Source organism: Cynoglossus semilaevis, chromosome 20 (genome assembly GCF_000523025.1).
Source record: "Cynoglossus semilaevis isolate Cse_v1.0 chromosome 20, Cse_v1.0, whole genome shotgun sequence".
In the NCBI taxonomy this organism is placed as follows: domain Eukaryota; kingdom Metazoa; phylum Chordata; class Actinopteri; order Pleuronectiformes; family Cynoglossidae; genus Cynoglossus; species Cynoglossus semilaevis.
Window position 1 is genome coordinate 5,263,360 of NC_024326.1, and position 21,885 is coordinate 5,285,244.

General features: G+C 41.4%; 4 protein-coding genes across 9 annotated transcripts in view; 3 read left to right on the top strand and 1 right to left on the bottom strand.

Moving 5' to 3' along the window:
* LOC103396189 (disabled homolog 1-like) overlaps positions 1–3,990 on the top strand; it is a 32,202-nt gene extending 28,212 nt beyond the window's left edge. For 2 of the 3 annotated variants that reach the window (XM_008334189.2, XM_025066374.1), the window contains 4 exons: positions 1,117–1,764; positions 2,405–2,523; positions 2,672–2,761; positions 3,760–3,990. In XM_008334189.2, coding sequence (XP_008332411.1) covers positions 1,117–1,764; positions 2,405–2,523; positions 2,672–2,746 — 842 coding nt within the window. In that variant the 3' untranslated portion in view covers positions 2,747–2,761; positions 3,760–3,990. Of the gene's footprint in view, positions 1–1,116; positions 1,765–2,404; positions 2,524–2,665; positions 2,762–3,759 lie in introns of all 3 variants that reach the window. The other variant, XM_025066373.1, reaches the window with a different exon arrangement.
* A 2,841-nt stretch (positions 3,991–6,831) lies between these two features.
* On the top strand, positions 6,832–12,149 carry c8b (complement component 8, beta polypeptide). Its single transcript, XM_008334191.3, has 12 exons — positions 6,832–7,067; positions 7,152–7,302; positions 7,865–8,012; positions 8,784–8,925; positions 9,011–9,143; positions 9,431–9,628; positions 9,735–9,975; positions 10,084–10,212; positions 10,321–10,484; positions 10,717–10,870; positions 11,740–11,811; positions 11,933–12,149. The coding sequence occupies exons 1-12, from the start codon at positions 7,006–7,008 to the stop codon at positions 12,085–12,087; spliced, it is 1,749 nt and encodes a 582-aa protein (XP_008332413.1). The 5' UTR covers positions 6,832–7,005; the 3' UTR covers positions 12,088–12,149.
* A 503-nt stretch (positions 12,150–12,652) lies between these two features.
* Positions 12,653–17,100, bottom strand: c8a (complement component 8, alpha polypeptide). Its single transcript, XM_008334192.3, has 11 exons — positions 16,933–17,100; positions 16,723–16,831; positions 16,019–16,166; positions 15,763–15,910; positions 15,468–15,657; positions 15,209–15,391; positions 14,864–15,104; positions 14,652–14,783; positions 13,606–13,763; positions 13,160–13,385; positions 12,653–12,895 (listed from the first exon to the last, which is right to left on the bottom strand). The coding sequence occupies exons 1-11, from the start codon at positions 17,040–17,042 to the stop codon at positions 12,744–12,746; spliced, it is 1,797 nt and encodes a 598-aa protein (XP_008332414.1). The 5' UTR covers positions 17,043–17,100; the 3' UTR covers positions 12,653–12,743.
* si:ch211-188c16.1 (uncharacterized) overlaps positions 14,680–21,885 on the top strand; it is a 9,922-nt gene continuing 2,716 nt past the window's right edge. Inside the window, exons 1-9 of one of the 4 annotated variants that reach the window (XM_025066248.1) lie at positions 14,680–14,817; positions 18,387–19,314; positions 19,668–19,857; positions 19,988–20,512; positions 20,601–20,716; positions 20,802–20,827; positions 20,911–20,948; positions 21,037–21,087; positions 21,745–21,877. In XM_025066248.1, the coding sequence (XP_024922016.1) occupies positions 18,516–19,314; positions 19,668–19,857; positions 19,988–20,512; positions 20,601–20,716; positions 20,802–20,827; positions 20,911–20,948; positions 21,037–21,087; positions 21,745–21,877 (1,878 nt within the window). In that variant the 5' untranslated portion in view covers positions 14,680–14,817; positions 18,387–18,515. Of the gene's footprint in view, positions 14,818–16,735; positions 16,872–17,626; positions 17,950–18,386; positions 19,315–19,667; positions 19,858–19,987; positions 20,513–20,600; positions 20,717–20,801; positions 20,828–20,910; positions 20,949–21,036; positions 21,088–21,744; positions 21,878–21,885 lie in introns of those variants that run through there. The other 3 variants (XM_025066247.1, XM_025066246.1, XM_025066245.1) reach the window with 3 other exon arrangements.

Sequence of the window (21,885 nt, forward strand, 5' to 3'; positions counted from 1 at the left end):
ATAGACTGCAATCGTTCAGGACCAGCGTTGTAATCGAAGTCATTTAAGAAAACGGGGCCCCAAATTGACTAAGAGGCTCAAAACAAACAAGAAAACACCTCATCGGGCGCATGCATCTAAGAATAGAAGGCTATAAAAAAAAAAAAAAAAGCTGCCTTGAACGCACCATGGTGGTAAATGCTGCCTATCTGCCTGTACACTTACGCTGCTAAGTGATAATAATAGCGAACGTAACAATTACTAAGATTACCCGTGAAATCAATGGCTGTTGTAAGAATCTTTTAATCCATTAAGTTAAAAGCTTTAACGACGACCATTACTTAAGTTCAGGGAGTCAAATGATCATTTTAGGAGCGGCGAAATTTTGAGAGTGATAACAATAACGTACCTTTTTTGAACCAACTGCATGTATTTCTTTACAGAATACGCCATCAAGTCGACGAGATTTACACAGATAAAGATCATTTTCAGAAGTAGCTTAACTGCTTCGAAAATTCAGAAGTTGCTCTTTGAAATATTTCAAAGGTTTCGGGAATTTGGAAAAAACAAGTGAATTTAATTTTTTTAAAATTTGAACAATAATCCTTATTTATGGTGTGAACAATAAGCCTTATTTATGGTGGAAATATAAATACTGCTCTTGACTTGAAGTAATACAAAAATATGTTGGCCTTTTTTTTTTTCATCCTTTGGATGGGTTTGCGACTTATATATTAAAATATATAATTTTCCATTTTTGTTATTTCCACACTAGGGGGCGCTCTAGCTGGATAGTGTGACTCATTTGAGGACATGTTTTGTTGTGTTTAGGTCAAGGGTTTTCATTATCGGAGGAAAAAACAATAACGATACATACCGATATGACCTAATTATGCTAATATCTGCCGATAATTTTGGTTGCCTGATATTATCGGACATCCCTAATAATTACATGTTACAAGTTCAAAATATTGTGCTATAAAACATTATACCTTTTGTATAGACTGTCAATTGAATGAATCTGGAATCAGCAAAAATTGTTAACTGCGAGTCATGCTGACCAAAATGTTGGAAAGCCGAAACTTCACTCCACCTTAACTCTCACTCAGGAATGTCCTTGTCTCCTCCTTTCTTCAGGTTACATGACCATGGGCCCAGTGCAGGCGGCCCAGTGGGCGCAGCAGCCATATTCTGCTCAGGCACAGACTCTGGCCTTCCCTGTGCAGGGACCACTCCAGGTGGCTCAGGTCCTCCCCGGTGGTCAGCCACTCATCTGGAGCCAGGCCAACATTTTCCCCGCCACTCAGCAGCAATGGGCAGCCATGGCGGCATACATGCCAGCCCAGACAGTAGGCGTGGGGGGCCACGCCATCCCAGCTGCCATGCTGCAGGGCCTGGTTCCCATCACCGCCATGTGTCCCCAAGGCTGCGACCTGTCGGCCCCGTCCTCAGCAATCGCCAGCCCCCAGCACGCGGCCGACCCGGGCCTCATCCAGAGGCACTTGAATCTGTGCAGAGAAGGGCTGGGAGTAGACGTAGACGTAGACGCAGACGAGGGTCCCTCCACGTCGGGGGCCGGAGCGGCAGCATCAGCGGCGGCGAGCAGGTGTGGAACCCCGGGCCTCGTAAATGTACCGGACACGCTGGCGTGCATTCAGCAGCTGCTGCCGCCGCCGCCGCCTTCGTCCGCTGCGGCACAGGAAGAGGAGGGGAGCTGCAGTGACCTTGATCTCTCGAGGATGACCTTGAGCCCGGGTACATCCACGTCGCCATCAACTGAATCCCGTAAGTATCCGCCATCTGTGCTACCCTATTAAGGAATAACGAATAAAGAATTTAGTGTTCCTCTGTTTTACCCAATCAGGAATAGGAATAGATTTTATTTTTACATCAATTAGATTCCCCACCATGCACCATCTGTAAAGTAAAGTAAACAATAATGTTTTGCTTTACAACTTGAAAGAGACATATTTATCGCCGTGCCCAGAGGCTGAATAGTAACGACTTAATTAATCCCCTGTGCTTTAAACCAGCTGTTTAAAAAAATTTTTTTTTTTTTTTTTTTTTTTCACTTTATTCATTGTCATGTCCTCCTGTTTTCCTGATCCGGGTAGGCTGATATGATGTGAGTGAATTTGTTATCCAGGTCGTCTCTCTTTCTCTCTTTCGTAGAAATCAACCCTTACTGTAACTCAGCTTTGACAGCCGCTAGAGGGCACCAGTGTGACTTATACTGCGGAGCGACTTATATATGTTTTCTTCTTCTTCATTTTGCTTTTTTTTTTTTTTGGCTGGTGCCACTTATACTCTATATTATTATATTATATTACAGATTATTGTGTAAATCTATCCATAAGTACTGCAAATAATTTACTCTCTGGGGTATTTTAAACCGCACTTTTACTTAATTGCTCCCTGCATACAGCATCTACCCCAGCCCCTCATCAAAGCTGTTCGTCTGACTGCCCACCGTCTCAGACCAGTGACCTCACAACAGACCACTCTCCTGTAGATCCGGAGGACAACCCCAGCGGCACCAAGGAGGTACGGAGTTGAGAGACTCCTGATATCCCTGGCGAACAAATGACAGACTATACGCACTCTGCTGTCTGTACTGCACTCTACAATATAGTGTACTATACGTACGATAGAAAAAAAAACATCATGTATGTCTCTCCGTTCTACTCTTCAGATCCCTCTTGAACAAGGTGAATCGGCGGATCCAGATCTGACCCAGAATCAGGATTGTCCACAGGATGACAGCTAGAGAACAACAGCCTGCGTGAGTATTACAGAGTTCCCTCTTTAAAATTTCTGATGGTGCAAAAAAAAAATTAGAATATTAGCTTAAACACCTACATGTAGACCAATAAAGAAACTCATCTTAAGCTAAAACACATTAGAAACCAAAATAAAAATTTAAAGAAATACATGTAGACCAATAAAGAAAATCATCTTAAGCTAAAACACATTATAAAGCAAAATAAAAATTTAAAGAAACATGAGAAAAGAGGGAACATTGACCAAAAACTATAGGTTAGCAAAAAGGCTATTTTTTTGCAAACTATTTCTTAAAAGAAAACAACAAAACTGCCTCATAAAATAGCTTTGAATGGTAAAAAGCGAAAATGCTATGCTTATAGACTTGAGGCGATATATTAGCAAGACTTAAGATAGCGTTAATGTGAATAATAATGAATAAAATCTGACTTATCAGTATTGCGATTTTACCCACTTACGGGAATTCCAGAAACCCTGTTGAACACCTCAGTATTAGCATAATGCTAACAACACAAGTTGTGATGAAAATCTCGGCTCAGCTATGGTCTATTTTTCACTCATGGTGCCATTTCCCACAAGTCTTTGTACCTACAGTGTGTTTAAAAAAATGTAAAAAAAAATAAAATAAAGACAACACACAAAGGCTATTACAAGCTATAATTGAGTTAACGTTAGCCAATAATAGCTACAATGTTTACAAAAAATGTAGCCAAACGTTATCACTGAATGTTACCTAGAACATTGCAAAATGGTGCCTACATATACAACGGAAATATCCCAACATAATATCCTAATGTTATGCGTGACTTTGGATAATTAATGTCTTTTATACTTTGTTTTAATCATTATCCCGGTATCATCACCCCCATCCTGGTACTTTTACTTGAATTCCACATTTTCATTCATATCCTTCACAGTTCCAGCGTCTGGAATTACAGCTTAATACTGGCTTAATGTTGCCCCTCAGTGGTCAGATTTTTAACTGCACCTGTATTTTAGATGATGGGAATGTCTAAGGCCATGACGGGAGATGGAATAAACACGGAGGAGAAATAGCAAGAAGATGAGGAGGAGGAAGAGGCTACAATAGTGAGTGTGACCAGATGAATTAGGCAGACGTGTTCTGTTTCTACAACCTTTAAAGGATATTTTGGCAGGTCTGAAATAAGCAGCTTTTCCTAGGAGTCCTCGCAATTGTACTGTACTGCACTGTACTGTTCTTCTCAGCATGAAAACTATTGTACTGCAACGTACTGTACTGTACTGTACTGTTCTTCTCAGCATGAAAACCAGACTTTGGTTCAATCGTCCAATCAAATAACCTATCAACCAGGAAGTGACCTTTTATCTTTGACCGAAACCTGCAACAGGAGGGGACTTGTGTTCTCCTGGAGTGGATTTATATCTGTGAGAATTTATTAAAGACCATAGTGAGACAGACAGAGGAGGAATATTTTTTTTTCTTCTTTTTTCTTGGAGGAGCAGCGTCCAAGTCTCGACTGCCACCAGCAAAGCATCGCGGATGGATTTGCCAAATGTTTGTGTTTGCGTTACACCATCTTTTCGTCCATTATTTGCATGAAGGAACCTCGCAGGAGCCAGCTTCTCTGCAGCTTCCTCCTGAAGATCAATCATAGAATTTTTTTTTTTTTGGTCCTCATTTGAAAAGCTGTGAATCAGTTGATGACACTGAGTCAGTGAACATATAGAAATGACTCAGGGCATCGATGTCCAAATAAGAAATTTGCCAAACATATATTTTGTAAATACAAATAAATAAAATCCATTCCATGTATCGGAGCCTCTGTGCCATAACGTAAGGGTGTGAAAAAAAAGCTTTTAGCATCCTTTTTTTATTTTTGTTTTACACAGAAAAAGTAAAAAAAAAAAAAAAAAAAAAAAAGTTTTTTCCAGCCACTCCTGCATCATTTCTTTCATAATAAATAAAGAGAATAGGAAGATGTTTAGGCACACTATTTACGGTTAACCTGCTTGAAGAACATTTAAATGCTGTTTTCTAGATGTTGGTTATGCTTAACCTGCTGCCTGACCAAACGGATTGGATGATTTTGATGTCTGGGCTTTGCAGAAGTCAGTCATGTATTATGTTAGTATTATGTCTCACAAAAGTCAGTGTTGTTGTCACCAATTTCCCAGCATTACTTGCTGTAATCTACCACTAAACCACCTCGGAGACTGATCTTTTTCTTTATTCACTTACTTAATTTTTTTTTTTTTCCCCCAAACTTAGTCTACTATCCTTTTAGGGACACCGTTTGTCGATTTGCAAAGTTCTCCTTTACAGATTTGTAGTGTATTTGTATTTAAATAAACTTTTCAGCAATTTCGACACAATGGCTAGAATCCAGCCCCAAACTATGACGGAGCAATTTTTATAGATTTTTTTTTTTTTTGAACTCAGTTGTTGTTGTGTTAACAGCAGATCTACTACCAAGTATGTGGTTCCTCTGGGAATCAAACCAAGGACTCTGCTCGCAAAGGCAGTTGTGCTAACCGCTACAACCCAAGCTTTTGATGATTAATCTAAAGGGAGCCACTCTTATCTTCTACAGTTGCGAAACAAATCTAAAGTCATTTCTATACTTAAAATATTCCCAGTTTCTAACTGAAAGCACTTTGTGAAATAATTGGATAACATTTTTTTTTTTTGTAAATAATCGGATAACATTTTTCTTTTATATATAACTGGAACATTGAAAACATTGCCCTCAAATGTCATTTTTTTAGCTTTAGAACATTTGCCATAATTGCTTTAATGTTGTGCTGACATTTGTGTCGTAAAACAAATCATCACATATTTATTTATTCAACAGCAATCTGAAGAAATACAAAACAAAAGTGGCAAAGCTCGGTTGTTTTTCTTAAGGGCTGGGAAATTATTTTTTAAATAGATAGACTTTTTTTAGGGTTAAATAAAAAAGGGAAAAAAAAAAATAACGGAGGTGGCTAAAACCTTATGCACACCGTCAGCGCTTTTCGTACTAGATTTCATCACCCTGTGTTTTCTAGCAAAGCTTTACCAGCACTTTTTTTTTCTTCCGGCATTTGAATATTTGTAATGTTAATTTTTTTTTTTTCAGGCTTTGTTTTCTTTTGGTCTGTCAGATTATAAACTGTGAATACGTGTTACATGGTCATTAAGAATGAAGCTTTTGTTTGTTTGTTTTGAAAGTAAACACCAAGGTCAGACACGTTATGGTAATAGTTGAAATAATCTCTGCATTTCCCATTGTTTTTCATTTAATTTTCATTATAAAATGGGGAAAAAATCGTTTAAATGCTGTTTTCGGTTTTGGCCATTTCGTTTGTATCTGTCGCCTCAGTCACTGGTCAGAACAGGTAAAACCTTAAATGTAATATGAGCTAAGGAGCCATCGCTAATAACTGCTAGACCTACAATAACAAATGGTAGCCTAACTGTACCCAAGCTTGTGTAAGAAAAAAAAAAAGAAAGAAAGAAAGAAATAGTCCAAGATATTTTGTAAATTTTATTTATGGAGTTATGACTTGTCATGGAAAAGAAGAAAAAAAAAAAGAGACTTTTGTACGTCTATGATCTTCCCCTCATACACAGTACCCCCATACCACTGTTCGGTCACAAATTAAATATTATGTGATTCCCATTTTGCTTCTCAGGTTTTTTTTTTTTTTGTAAAGTTCAATGGGATGTAACACAAGCGGCCAACAGGGGCTGCTATTCTCACAGAAATGTCATCGCCAGTTTTTGTATGTTTTTTTTTTTTGTATGTTTGTAGCAGACCTAATATGTTGGAATAATTTATGCCATACGTGTCAAACTCAAGGCCCCGGGGGCCATATGTGGTCCGCCGAGCCGTTTTGTGTGGCCCGCGGGAGCTTGAAAAGCTTTTAGTAAAACATCAACTTTAACATCTTTCTATTTCATTTGCTAACGTTGTGATCTCAGTTAAACAGAGCCAACTCGCAGCAAAATCCGAATGTGAACAAAGTTTAAAGGTCACTCCTACTCAAACACAGCCTGAGTGATGTGGACACAGGGACCTTGTATTCGCAATTTACCTCATCGCGGATATTTGGTGTCCCACACTTGTGTGTCTCTGACAGGTCTGTCTTTGTTGTTTATTTAGCACAAAACTCTCAGTCCAATGGCACTGCAGACTTTAGGTCGGTACCAGTATTGATCGCGGTGTGTTAACGCGGAGACAGGGATTTTGCTGCTTTCTGGTTAGCACAGACACGCAAACCATGTTTTCTGCGGCGATAGAGAGGAGTTTGCTCCACGTCACCCTGAGCTTAGTGCTCGTAAGGTAAGACTGTAATTTAAAAACGTATCTGCGGGAATTTTGTCACATACATTTCTTTTGATTGTTAATTTCCATTTTACGTCGCAGCGATGTTGTTGTCACGACGGTGGCACGTAGCGACGACCCCGGCGTCCGTGAGGTCCGCTCAGTGGGAGCACAGGGGGTTCCGAGGTCGGTGGAATGTGTATTATCTGATTGGAGCTCATGGTCGCGCTGTGACACCTGTCAGAAGAAGAGAGTAAGTATGACAGTGAGATTACTGCGCTAAGTTTCTTGACCCATGGATTGTGGCCCACTAAAACACCGCCGTGATTCTTAATGAACCCTAGAGAAATATATTAACCTTTTTCGATATGCTGATATTGTCCAAACATTTAATTTCCGATTCCGATATGTGCAGCCGTTTGCCCCCAAAACTGAGGTTAATGTCTCAGGACCCAACGTACGATTCAAGCAAATTTGAATCGTACAAAAACCCAGGCATTGTGTTATCGGACTTTTCATTATCGGAGGCAAAACCGATCATGATCATACTGATGTTACGTAATTCTGCTAATATCGGGCCTACTGATATTATCAGACATCCCATGTATATCTGGGATTACTAGCATGTACCACTGCTGTAATGCTTGAATGATATTAAGCCTCCAGACACTAGATGGCAGCAACTCATACGGTGGTTTGTACAGACGGTAACTTGACTTATAGTTTCCTAAAGAGCATGAGATGTAGTACGAGCTCGTCCCTCAGTTTTTGTCAGGTGTTGACCGATTGTTTCTTTGAACTTTCAAAATCCCCAGTTTCGCTACGCTAGGCTGGAGCAACCGTCTCAATTTGGAGGAGAGGCCTGCAGTCTTCATGACAGAGAAGAAGAAGCCTGTGACGTTCCAGCTCGGTACAACTGCGACAGTGTTCCTCTGTGTGAGGGCTTCCTCTGCACACAAACGGGTGCGTTCTTCTTTCTGCTAACGTACAGGCATCTTCAAGCTGGTTTAGTCTTACCTTCTTACCTTTGGGTTGAGATCAAAAAGTGGGGCGGGCCCTCCTGGAGGGGTGGGGTGTGGTGAGGTGCCAGTGGGTGGCGTGTATATATGTAGCACGTTGATGACCCCAAACTAGGACATAAGAGCATCAGTGCAACAACTAGCGCCATGTGACGTCCATTTCACTCACCAAATAGTTCATGTGCAAATTTAGCTTGAACGCCATATATCAGAATGCCGGAACAAGACTTCCATGAGAGATGCTAACGTATCCACGTTGGTTGCCAATAATCTCTAACTCCGATAGTGACAGAACGAGAAACATATGTCGCTGCGACTAGCGCTGAGTCTCTGTTTTCAGAGATATCTACTTTAAAATGCATACTGAAAATCGCTTGCCGAAATGTTTATCTTGTACATGACTGGGACGCACTTTTCCAGTCAACCATATCTGCCTCGTTTGATCGAGGAGTTTCATCTTAATCCTCACTGAAGGATAGGTTCCTAGCCAAAACAACAGACCAACAGTGGGTTGGTTTTCAGTTTCAGTTCAGACTGTTTCCTGGCAGTGGAGTGACTGCATCGATGGTCAGAGTTTGATAAGCCGTTTCCGACTGACTGCAATTAATCTCCTTTTGGCTTCGCAGTTTTCCCCAGACACATTACAGTTAGACATAGAAATGATGATTTCTATAACGAACCCTACATTTTCATCCCAATCTGTCTTGTCCACCAGGTCGATGTGTTCACAGAACTCTGAAGTGCAACGGAGAGGACGACTGCGGCGACATGTCCGATGAAATCGGCTGTAAGGATGTGCCCAAGCCTTGCAGGCAGGAGGCAGAGGAGTATTGGGGTATCGAAAATCTTGCCAAAGGGTGAGACGCATTCCTATTGGTCTTCAGCCAATCGGCCAGTCAACACCATCGTCATCGTCATCCCCGGTGTTGCTCTTCTTTTCAGGATCAACGTTTTGAACAGCAACCTGGAGGGAACGGTCCTTGATAACAGATACTACGGTGGCAGCTGTCTGCCGCACTACATCCAGGACATGAGATTCAGGAAGCCTTACAACTTGCAACAGTACACAATGCAGGTACTTTACACCGTATAACCGAACTACAATATGTTTTTTTTTTTTTCTAAGCCATTAACAACAATGTAAAAAATGATGTACGGTTGTAATGTAAAATGTAATTCAAACAACACCGTGTTCAGGATTTTCCCCCAGCAGTCTAGGCGTATAGCCTCAAAATAACGGGATAAATAATCAGATCACAGCTCTCCATCTCTCAGTACTACAAATACTGTACTTTAAGCTATGCTAGCATCCACTCAGATATTTATTATTGCTACGATTTACTGTGTATTTTCTCTCTCCAGACGAGGGGCTCATATGATTTTAACCTTCAAGCATTCGAGACCTACTCTGACTACATGGACTTCACCTTGAAAGAACGTTCCACCCAAACCAGCGTTTCTTTTGGTTTCGCCATCCCCGGTGTCTTCGAATTTGGCTTCAACTTCCAAAATTCCAAATATTCCAAATCTGTTCAGAAAATTAGACGAGCCTCGGGCAAGGTGAGGTGTAATTTTGTCTTTACATATATATATATATTCCTAACACCCTGTGATCGATTTTTCGCAACCGATCCTCTAGACTGACATGTGACTGATTTCTCCGCAGACGAACAGCTTTGTCAGAGCCAAAGCAGAACTGGAGTTGGCTCAGTATATCATAAAAGCAGACGATTTGGTGCTTCACCCAGAGTTCCTGCAGCGCCTGCGTTCCCTGCCTCAGGCCTATGTATACGGGGAGTACAGGCAGATTTACAGGGACTACGGCACGCACTATATCACGGAGGCTACGCTGGGAGGTCAATACGAGCACACGATCATTCTGAACAAGGAGAAACTGGAGACGACAGGTAAAAAAAAAATAAAAAATACAGCGTCGGTTCTCTTTCCTCGTGTTGACGGTACTTTTGCACCGGCTGTGTAACGGAGGCTAATATTTTAAGGTAATGTTGTTCTAGATTATTCTCTGAACGATTACAAGTCCTGCACACAAGTAGGCCTCAGAGCTGGGGCCAACATCTACGGTGTCTACGTGTCCGGCGGGGTTGAAGGCGGAAGCTGTAACGGTCTGTTGAACGAAATGGGAGGTGAGGTCAACGTTTTTTGATTTGTTTTTTTTTTCTGAAATCTAAAAAAAAACATGTCTAAGACACATTACCTAGTTCCGGTCCAATGGTGTCTCTTTTTCTCCGCAGAGGACACAAAGAATGGCAGTATGGTGGAGGACTTTGTGGCTGTGGTGCGAGGTGGCAGCAGCGAGTCCATCACCGCGCTAGTGTCCAAAAAACTCCCCACCCCACAGCTGATGAAACTTTGGGGGGAAGGTGTGCGTTATAACCCTGACTTCATTCGTTCAACTGTGAGTTTGCGGGACTGTTTGCTTGCTAACAAGTGTACCGTTATTCGCCTTTTTTCGTAAACATAGCTTGGCTAATTTAGAGATAATCATGCACCTCATAGTTGCTCATAAAAGGGGCACAAAGCCGCCCTACGGCTTAGTTGATCAATGGCAAGTCGGACGACAAACTGCGGTTGGCTGAACCCAGGAATGGTAACAATGCCCGATGTGTGTTTTGTTTTTTCCCGATCAGACTCGGCCGCTGTACGAGCTGGTCAACTCCAGAGACTTCACTCATCATTCCCAGCTGAAAAGAAACCTGAAGAGAGCGCTGTCAGAGTACCTGACTGAATCTAGTTCATGCAGATGCGCACCGTGCCAAAACAACGGAATCGCTGTTTTGAAAGGTAAATAAATTGCAAAAGGATTAGGATTAGGGATGGTAGACTTTGCCCCCCTCCCTCGCCCCCCTCCACACCCTTTGGGAGAGTGAGGCAAAGCGCTCCCCCAAGTGGGACACCAGATAACAGTACGTAGCGATAGCTAGAAATGTGAATAGGAATAATAGGCGAGAATATTAAATCTCATTTTCAAATAAACAACAAAGGAATAGGAATTTAAAAAAGCGAGAACAAATCTCATTTTCAAATAAACAACAAAGAGGTATTTACGTTGAAAAATTCGCCGTCAGTCGAAACTCGCACACATACGTACCATGTGTCACATACCTACGCTAACACAGTGGTAACTTTACAATCTAGAATACATGAAAACATCAGAAGGGTATGACTTACACTTGGGAGCCATAATGAAGGGAAAAAAGTTCATGGATGATAACAAGCCTCCAGACACTAGGTGGCAGCAACTCATACAGTGGTTTGTACAGATAAAAATATACATGTTATCAGGTTCTCAATAGTATTTTAATGTTGCGGGGATGTGGGTCAGATGGTGGAGGGTGGGGCGTAAAAACATTTCTGTCCTATGTGGGTCGGATGGTGGAGGGTGGGGCGTAATAACATTTCTGTCCCCAAGAGGGCGCATTGCAGAAAGTAATTGAGAACCACTGCTGTAGATCCAGGGAATCGTAGACCAAAAACCATCATCTTATCACAGGCCAGATATGGGGGGGAGGGAGAGGTTAGCGGCCCAGAAATTGCCCTCGACCTGGGAGTTTCTGACCCCTGCACTTTAGGATAACAGCTGTATGGGGTAATTATAGTTCAGTTTGAATTCCGTCACTGTGTACAAGATATCACTCTGTCTCTCTCAACAGGTAAAAGGTGTGACTGTGTGTGTCCCGTTGGTTACACTGGACTGGGCTGTGAGATCACCCAAAGAAGAAAAGGTTTGAAACCTGAGGATCTTAGGCCAACCTTGAACACATCAACATCGAATTCACTGAATTTGTTTGCTTGAATGTAAAACACGCCGACAACGTTTGAAACCATAACCATTGTTTCTGACAGAAATTGCCATTGATGGCAGTTGGAGCTGCTGGGGTGCCTGGAGCGGCTGCAGTGGTACAAGGAAGTCCAGAAGTCGGCAATGTAACAACCCAGCACCGAGCAACGGCGGAATGGCGTGTCGAGGACTGCAGGAAGAGTCGACCGAGTGCTTTTAGTATCGGTTCTTATGTCAGTGCTGACATTTGGTGATTTGTTCAGTAAACACCCTTGAATTGTCTCTGTGTGATATAATGATTAACAATAAGTGCATGAAAAACCAGTGCGATAGCTTGCTTGTGTTGTCGGAACGCTTTATGACAAAGGATCACTGGTTGGATAGTTAGTACTGGTTGGCTAAAAGTGATCTAGCTAATATTGGCATATCGGACATCGGACATTAAAATCTCAAACAAAATATCAGACACCCCACTATATATATATATATATGTGTATATATATATATATATATGTATATATGTGTGTGTATATATATATACAGTATATATATATAGATACATATATGTATGTGTGTATATATATATATATACAGTATATATATATAGATACATATATGTATGTGTGTATATATATATATATACAGTATATATATAATTTTAACAGCTATTTCTTGGGAACCCTGTAGATCTTATTTGTTTATCTACAAGTGTTTTTTTTTTTAACACAACAACGTATGTATACATGTTAAAGTTTCGACACGTATGAATATCATAAACATGAACAGAATGTGCACAAAACAATTTTTATTTCTGTGCGGACATACAGTTTGACCAAAGAAGGGCAGATGTCACTTTTGTTAAAAGTCTCGGGCCGCTTAACAATGTTGAGTCTGAGAGGCAGAGCCCTGGCATGTAGCGCCACCATCAGTAGGCGGAGGATTATTACAGGTCCTTGTCCGGGTTTTCCTCCCTGATGCACAGGACGACCAGAATCCCCAGCATGACCAGGACCCATCTGTCTTGGTATCTGTGAAGTAGCATAATAATTTTCGAATGACTTCATCTCCACGTATCTGCTTCTGACCCAGCCCACTCAAACTTTAGGACCCATTTTGTCCCGCGAGTCAAGAAGTTTGCGCACGCCTGGCCTCAATGTTCAAATGTTCACTGTGCCTTGTTTAACAAGCAATTTAGAAAGATACATTTTTTTTACAGTATTTTTCTGCTGCTAGTAGAAATCACTGCCTCAAATTCGATCCCTTGTTTGGGTTTTAGTTTTCGCCCCTTTTACCTCTTCTTAATGTCTCCTCACAGGCCACTCCCTGGTATCCAGACCTACAGTTGCACTCACAGGAGGTTCCCGCCAAAACGGCAATACCGCTATGCTTGCAGGATTCACAACGGCAAGAGTCAAAATGCCGCCGATACTCCTCCCAGCCTTTCTGCAGGTTAGCCAGCCTCTGGCCTACATGGGCGGCAGCTGTGCTTCGGCGCACCAGTTCATAGATTGGCAGGGTCTGGAGAGCAAAAGGGGCAGAGAGGATAAAGTCAGGAAACTACTGACAATCAAACGCCTTCGGTAAACAAAAGGTGTGGTGTCCTTGTTCTCTGTCCGTCTAATATTTTTGTTTGTTGAAACAAGTCAACGTTACAGCTCGGAAACATTTGCCTTTTACCGTGTGCTAGTTCAGAGTATTTAGACGAGGCATTTGTCTGCATTTGAGAGCAAGGTGTCACCTCGTAGTCAATGAGTGTCGGGTTGTATTTTAGAGATGCTCCCCATTTCCTGTAGGTCTCTGGATTCCTGATAGCCAACAGGCCACTGCTGGCGTGGAGAATTCCTCCTTTCACGAGTGTCACAATGTCCTTAATGTCAACCGAGTCGCCGTCTGATACTGCAATTTGAAAAAAAAAAAAAAAAAAAAAAACGAGATTTCACAACCAAGCTTTACATCGATTCACAATCATATCATCACTGAGGTTTACAAAAGTTTCTGTCGTTTGGTTAGAGATAATACCAATTGATAGACAGGAGAGGTGTTAGCCGAACAGCTAAAGTCGAACGTTTTGGAGATAACGTTATAGAGACACGGTTGAGATCCTTTAAATGTGCTGAGAAAAGACTATGGTGCATTTGCACTACGGCTACTCAAGGTACAACGAAGGCAAGCTAGCTAAAGCCTGGTTGCCTCCAACAGATACATCATATGTGTTATGTTGTTTATACACGGTTAAAGAATCCCGGGTTAGATTCCTGGAGGAACCACATACTTGGCGCCCCCAAGGGGTAACCAGCTGTTAACTCAAGAATTACCCCAGTGTTGGAAGTTCATAAAAGGACGTAAAATTATCTATAAAATACTCAGCCCTTGCCAATGACTTGTTTTATTGCCAGCATGGTGCGATTCGCAAACGTTTGCAGGCTCGCTGAAAAGTAACGCGAAGGTAGAGCTGTAGTGCTCGCTGAACGCATGTAAAAGTTTTGCAGCGATAGCAGGAAATATACTTAATTTCACTAGTGCGCATGTTTGACCAACCTCTTCCAACTGCGCCATAGCAAGGTTGCACTCACACCAGCTATAGAATGCAGACTGTAGGGGGGGGGCAAACGTGCTTGGGCGCGAGGTACAACGGCCCAAGTGTAAATGTACCCGTGTAAGCTAACAGATTAAATATGTTTCAGGAAATATGTATAACTTTTCTGGGGAACATCTCAGAAAAGTAACGCGAAGGTAGAGCTGTAAGGGGAAGATGGATTTATATACCTATATTTTATTCCTTACCTTTATTAAATTCACCATTCTTGTTGCAGCTACTACCACCCACTGTGAGGTCTGCGCTCCCGTAGGCCCCAAGTGGACTGCTTAGACCAACGGAGCCCCCAATGCAACGGCCGACTTGTGAACCTTCCATCTCTGCAAAAAGCGACGGAGGAGCATAAAGACGGGGGTAACATTTACAATTCTGTTAAGTATCTACGAAAAAAAAAAAGTACTTGATTCTGCCATGGTGTTTTTGTTGATGACCACAACATATTCAAGTGTTCCGCCCATGGTTCCTTCTGTGACGTAGTGAGTGCCGAACATCTTGAAGAAGCGCGAGTACATCCCGAAGTCATACTCTTCAGGGAGCTCCATGAGTGCGTAGTAAAAGTCTTCGTGGAGCATCAAATTATTTGACCTCATCTTGAAGAGTGCTGTTTGCACTTTGGAAAAAAGCCTAACAAACCCAACGTCCTGAGGAGAAGGAGAGTAACCAAAAGTATTTGCATCACTACGAAAGGGTTTAATTTATTCGAAAAAAACACACAGAGAAGTGCCGCGGCGGCAGTTGAACTTGCCTGACTTTTGTACTGTGTTATGTTCGTTAAAAACTCGGACTCAGTGCTTCCTTTAACTCCCACTTGCACGTAATACACGGCAACTGTGACTCCAGCGTTGGAAGAGTGCGTGCGTTTCCTGGCCTTCAGCAAACTGTTCACGTCCTCGTAGTACTCGTGAGATCCCTCCGAGGCCGCTTCCGCCTGTAACGCGGTCACCCTTCAGTGTATCGTCTAAGACGAACGGTACTGTCGTTTGAGCAGTGTGTCAATACAATACCACAAAGCGGTAGGAATGGTAGTTGTAGGGCTTTCGGTAGTTTTTGCTGTCGTCGTCATACTGCAGGTTCTCACAGAAGGACTCGTAGAGGAACTTCCTCCATTCCCCGTTGTAGACGTACTCGCAGGATCCGCCAAAATAATGGGGATCGAGAACTTGATCCACAAAGTCTCCAGTCAAGACACTGAAGCTGTGCAAAACACAATCATTTAACCGCTCGCTCTTGCAAGAAGTAGTATTTTAGAAGTAGCGTATGAAGTAAACATCGAGGTACACTACAAGGTTCAGAACTTACCCCTGTGTACCACGCTCAGCCCCGGGGATTGGCAGGAGAGTAGAACACTTGTCTTTCCTCGGGTTGTAATCGGCACAGTTGTCCTCATCGGAGAAATCACTGCAGTCTCCTTCCCCATTGCAGCGAAGGGACTGGCTGATACAGCGGCCTGTACGTACATGCACACGTACACACACACACACTCAGAATGGCTTTCTCTTCCAATAACGCACACCAATTCGCTGAAGATGTGAAGAAGTGTTATGAAAGAACGTGCCTGTGTATTTGCAGGTAAAGCTCTCTCCGCAGTAATCTGGCACCAGACACTGTGTGGTGGCAGTTGGACAGGCCAGCCTGTCCCATAAGGTCTCAATGCAGTGAGTGCCTCCGAACTGTGAGGGTTTGTCTAAATATCTGAAGCGCAGCTAGAAAAGTGTTTGACGAGAATTCAGATTCAGCATTTCAGGAGAAAACTTTCAAAACACGCCCTGCTTATGTGTATGTTGATGAAACAGGCAGTCCTGCTGTATTAATTTGGTCTAGATCAAGGCAATTGTCTTACAATTGAACGGGGGTCCGGCAGGAGTAGGCGCAGATAAAAAGAGCCCTTCTGTGAACTAAGAGTAAAAGTCAAAAATGCTAACATGCTTTTAACATTTTCTATGCCATCCGTTGGGGAAACGTGAGTATTGCAGGAAAAGGCAGAAGTACAATGATAATATAAATAAATTATATAATTCGGAAAAATCTGGAGGGCCGGATTAAAAAGCTGAAAGGGGCCGCATCCGGCCCCCGGGCCTTAGTTTGCCCATGCCTGGTTCAGATGGTCAGATTTCTCTGATTAAAAAACCGAAATATGCATCTATAAAATATCATGCATATAAACTAGGTATCTAAAATCATCATTAGTTAGAAAAAAATCTAAAGTTACATCAGTCGTCAAGTTACTTATCTTAAAAAGAAAAAAAGGAACATCATTACTTTACTCTCTGTACAGGAGTCACAGCGAGTCCAAGATGACCAGATCCCCATCTTACAGCTGATCGGTTTGGGTCTGTCTGCAGATCTGATTGTTCTCCTCCCAGACCACCTTATCCAACACAAAAACCAGATTATGATCTCAGCTCCAGGTCTGTTACTTTTAAAAAATATCTATCTATGTAAAAGCCAGAAAACGTAAAAATACTGCACCTTGTATCATTTGTCATCCATGGCGTTACAGACGCTTCCACAGATGTCCTGCTAACACTGGCGAGGTGTAGTGTACAAAAACCTAAAAGTAAAATAATGAATCTACCCATCCTGAAGGTAGATGTCTGTGGCTTGAGACCTAAATGTAATCTTACAGAACAGATGTTGCGATCCTTTAGAAAGGATCAACCACTGAACTTTTGACCAACTGAAGTGAATGATTGATCGTGAGTAAACACATGCTCTTACAACAGTTAGGGAATTTTAAAATAATCCACATTGCTTATCTCTTTTCATATTTAATCTCAACTGAGTGTCCTCCTTTTCAAGGTTTTATTCCTATTTTGAAAAGGTTCTTTGATTTAAAAAAAAAAAATTCTTCTTATTATTGTGTCCCCTCTCAAATCCCCTACTACGGTTACCGGTATATGAACAAAAATTAAGTATAAAATACTATGATTTTACAAAAGTTATTATCCAACCTGTTCCACTTTCCTGGAAGAAAAGTAAGAATCAATCATTGGTCGATTTTATGTTTATCGTTTCTTAAAAAAAAATATTGATGATACTTTCATTGTGCATTACGCTTGAATTAAATCATGTTTTTTTTTTTTTACATTGTGCATTACGCTTGAACTAAATCATGTTTTTAAAAAAAAAAAAAAAAAAAATTATTTATCAAGTTAATAATTAAATTATTAGTTTATCTACCAGACCAAAAGGCGGCAGCAGTGACGTACTGTCTGGTCATTCGTTATGGAGCTTCCTTTCACCTGTCAATCAATCACCGTGAGCGCGCACGCCGCATGTGCGTCACTCCCACAGACAGCGGCGTTTTCAAACAGTTTGTCCAAGCGTTGTCTACTATTTGTTAGCCTAGCCTTATCGGTTCGCTATTTTAAATTAAAAAACAAACAAAATAAAGTCGATAACGTCGAGTGGCCAACGGTTTCCACCGCTTCTTCCTGATGTGCAGAGGTTGAGAGTGATGAACTCAGACGAACTACAATGGAAGAGGTAAATGTTAGGACGTTTTCGTGGGTAACTTGTTTGCTAAAAAAAAAAAAGTTGTTCTCTGATAGCTCGTGTTTGCTAACGCACCGCGTCGTTTGTCAGCGAGGACAAAATTATTCAATTTTTACTTTTAACAGGAAAAACTCTGGGTATAAGTATCTTACAAAATCATATATAGACGTCTGTCTAATGTTATCAACTAGCTACGGACTTTAAGCTGAATGTTAATTTGTTTTAGACATTGTTTAATCCATTTCTATGCAATTTTATTATTCGTTTCAAGCATGGCAAAGTAAGAACACGTCTCATACACAGTGTTCCACATTTCTTTTAAAGAAAAAAATTGCTTTGACACCCTACAAAACCCCCAAAGTGTTTGTAAATTGAAGTTTAATAGCGGTTTAATGCTGAATTTGATTTGGTTTGTTTTCTTCTCTAAGGAGGGGCCAATCAACTTTAAAGCTCTGAGGGCCAAGTTTCAGGAAGACGTCTTGCTGGCTCAATACATCTCCAAACGACCAGCTGTGGCAGAGAAGCCCAAATATGTCCCCCCTCCTGTTGTGAGTGGTATGACTATTGCCGCAGAGAACAACTCTCCAGTGTTGTCGCGGGTCATTTACAGAGATGGTCTGAGGGCGTCTGGAGGTACACGTCCGAACTCCTTCCCACCACATCTTCAGCAAACCTCGCCCTCATCCCAGTTTGCGAATGGGGACAGCACGGCGAAGCAGTCACTCAAAGAGCGACACATGCCCCTAGTCCTTCCTGCCTTTCCCGTTAAAGAGCAGAAGACGGATTCCCCAGTGGCACAGTTGTTGCACGCACAGGATCCTGATTCAGTAAAAGTAGCGTTCTCGCAAAATAAAATCAAAAAGAAGGGTTTGCTGCTTCCTTTCAAGTCAACCAAAGCATCAAAAGTCAGCGCAGGAAACGGAGAGGAACCCACCTATGCTGACTTGACAACGAGACCTTCGAGTGCTCCCGGCGAGTTGCCCTCGATTAAAATGCAACCCACAGAAAATGGCGGTTCAGTGCAAAGCGACAATTCAAATGTCACGGAGTGTTCCCAGTCGAGCCCCGACGCGCCAATAACCCCTCCCTCTTCGGAGACCAGTGTCGACTCTGACAACAAATTTATTAGCACCCTGGAAAGGGCAAAGAAGAAGTTCTCACGCCGCCAAATGTTGATATCCACAAAACCCAAGAGCTTCCGTTCACCCGACTACGCACAGGCGGTCAACGTGTTTCCCTTTGCCACCAACACTGAAAGTGTTAGTACCGATCCCCCCTTAATGCCACCCTTTGGTCTTCCACACATGGCCTGTATCTCAGCACGGCCTTTTTTCAAAGCTGGCAACTCATTACGAAGTAAGTTGAACTCTTATTTTGATTACAAACACACATTTACAGAAAAATTGAAAGCAAAAAAAAAAAAAAAAATTAATAAACCACATATCCTGGGCACCTCATATGATGTACTGTATCTATCCACATATCCTTGCTAAAGGCACCTCATATGATGTACTGTATCTATGCAAAAAAAAAAATGTTTTTTTTTTTCCTGCTGTCAGTTAATGTATTCATCAGGAACATTTAAAAAAAATCAGCTTTAGGTTTTTCTTATCTTAAGGAAGTTTAACATTTCTGGAAATGGGAGTTCAATCGATATTCCATTTTTGTAAGGCTGAAATATATATATATATTTCTTCCTTGTTGACTAGAGTCTCCATTAACAAAGAATTTTGGCAAGGACCAAGCTCAACCTCCATCTGGCAGAACTATTGAACCTCATTCACTGTCTGTACCGCCGAAGAAACCACTGCCTGACCCAAGGTCAGTCGGATCCCTTCCAGCAAAGCCCCCAAGACCTCCATTGGTGGACCTCAGTCTGTACGGTCAGCCTTCTGCCCAAAGAACTTAAAAGGAATCTTTTTTTTTTTTTTTTTTTTTTTTTTACACAAAAATTTTAAAAAAAAGACCCCTTTTTGTTTTCTTCATTTTCTGGTTAACAACTGTGTAAAACATTATATTTCCCTCTTGCAGAGTTGTCACCAGCTCTAAGCCAAGCACCAACTGACGAGCCCGACTCCAAGCTCCCATCAATCTCCGGCGTTGTGCTGGATCCCCCAAAGTTTCCGGAGTTCGACAACTCGGAAATGAAAACAACAGCTGGAGACGCTGTTGATATCGCTTCCCTGGAACTGGAATCTTTAGACCTCACCAGCAAGGACCTTCCCGTCCCAGACTTTGAGGCTTTCGAGTCCGATTTGTCAGCGTGTAATCACACCGAGCCCAGAGAGAGCTCTATTATCCAAGATGTAAACATTGGCTGTAAGAACGTAATACTCCTGGATCCAGCCGGCTACCCTGAACTGATATACCTCCCAGGGTTTTTAGAGCCTCCCTCAGCAGAGCAGTGGTCTCAGAGCGAGGAGGGGGCTGCTGAACTTCCTTTTAACTCTCAAACTGATGAGATGTACCCGAGCGCTGCCGAGTTCCAGTCTCTCCCAGAGGAAAGTGAACTCAGTAACCATTCAGAGCTAAACAGTATCCAGCCACATCCAAAGTGGGTATTGCAATAATTATTCCCCCCACAATAATTTAATTATAATAACATATATTTTTGCTCTTTCTTTTTTCTTTTTTTTTTTTAGTGTTTATCAACAGGATAGCTGCTACGAAGCATGCGATAATGTCTATGAGGTTGTTGACGACATCAACAAAGTGCCATCGGACCAAAACTCTCGTAAACAAAAATGTGGTCTGAAGAGTAAGTAGATTTATATTTTTTCTTCAGTATTAGCGCAATGTAATCACTTTTCTTTCAGATATAACTTTTTTTTTTCTCCCAACAGATCCATACGCAGACAACCATTCTAAGGTAAAAAAAAAGTGCAAATTATGTTTCTACAATGATTTTCTTTGAATCCCCATAATATTTGTTTCTGTTTCTATTTTTAAAAGGAGGAAACCAGTCTGAACAAATGGCAACCAAATCCATGGTATTCTTTCCTTACTTAGCTCTGTATTGCTTATTTAATTCATATAATCATACGTTTTTTTTTAAAAACTGTATCATTCCAATTACAGGGGCAGTGGATTAGGAGATCATTCTAACAACATCTTTAATCACATCCAGAGGTACGGTAAACATTTTTAATTGTAACAAATCTTATTAATTTGTTACAATTTTTTAGAATGCAGATAAATCAACATTTCATTTTGCTGTGTACTGCTGTAACAGAAATGACCAACAAGAGAAGGTGGATGTATGTGTTTCACATCATTTGTGACTAATCCAAATTATGGAATTATTAATATTATAATTATTAATATGGAAAAATGTCACGACAAACATGCAAAAGTATAAGCCAGAAAACACTACAGTGCATTTGTATACTGTCTTGTAGAACACATAAAGATTTTTTTTTTTTTTAAATATTCTCTAGATCATTTAAATAAGCAGGAACTGCAAGTGATTCTCCCTAAAACACCATTTAGCCCGAGGTATTTGAAAAGGTTCAAGTTCCCCACAGACCGTGACAAAGCCAAGACAACTAATAAAAGAGACTATTAAAGTCTTAAGATGCTGTTGAAATGAGGTCCATTAATTCATTTTCCAGAAAAAAACAAAACAAAACTGCCTAGTCAGAACTGTTTTTAGTCTTATAAACCAATTTAGTCTGAAAACGAAATGATCTGGTGATGTGTCGGCCATGTGAACCAGATATGTGTCAGCTTAAAAAAAAAATACATGTTGTCCCTTCCAAAACATACATTCTCTTTTCCTGTTTTCAGTAAGGAACGCCAAAGCCCCAATATTGCTGACTTTAAAGAGCAGAGAAAGAGGGAGAAGCACCGGATAGAGAAGGAAAGAAAGGAGCAAAAAGAGAGGGAAAAGAAAGAGAATGAAATGAGAAAAAAGTTCAAGGTGAGGGT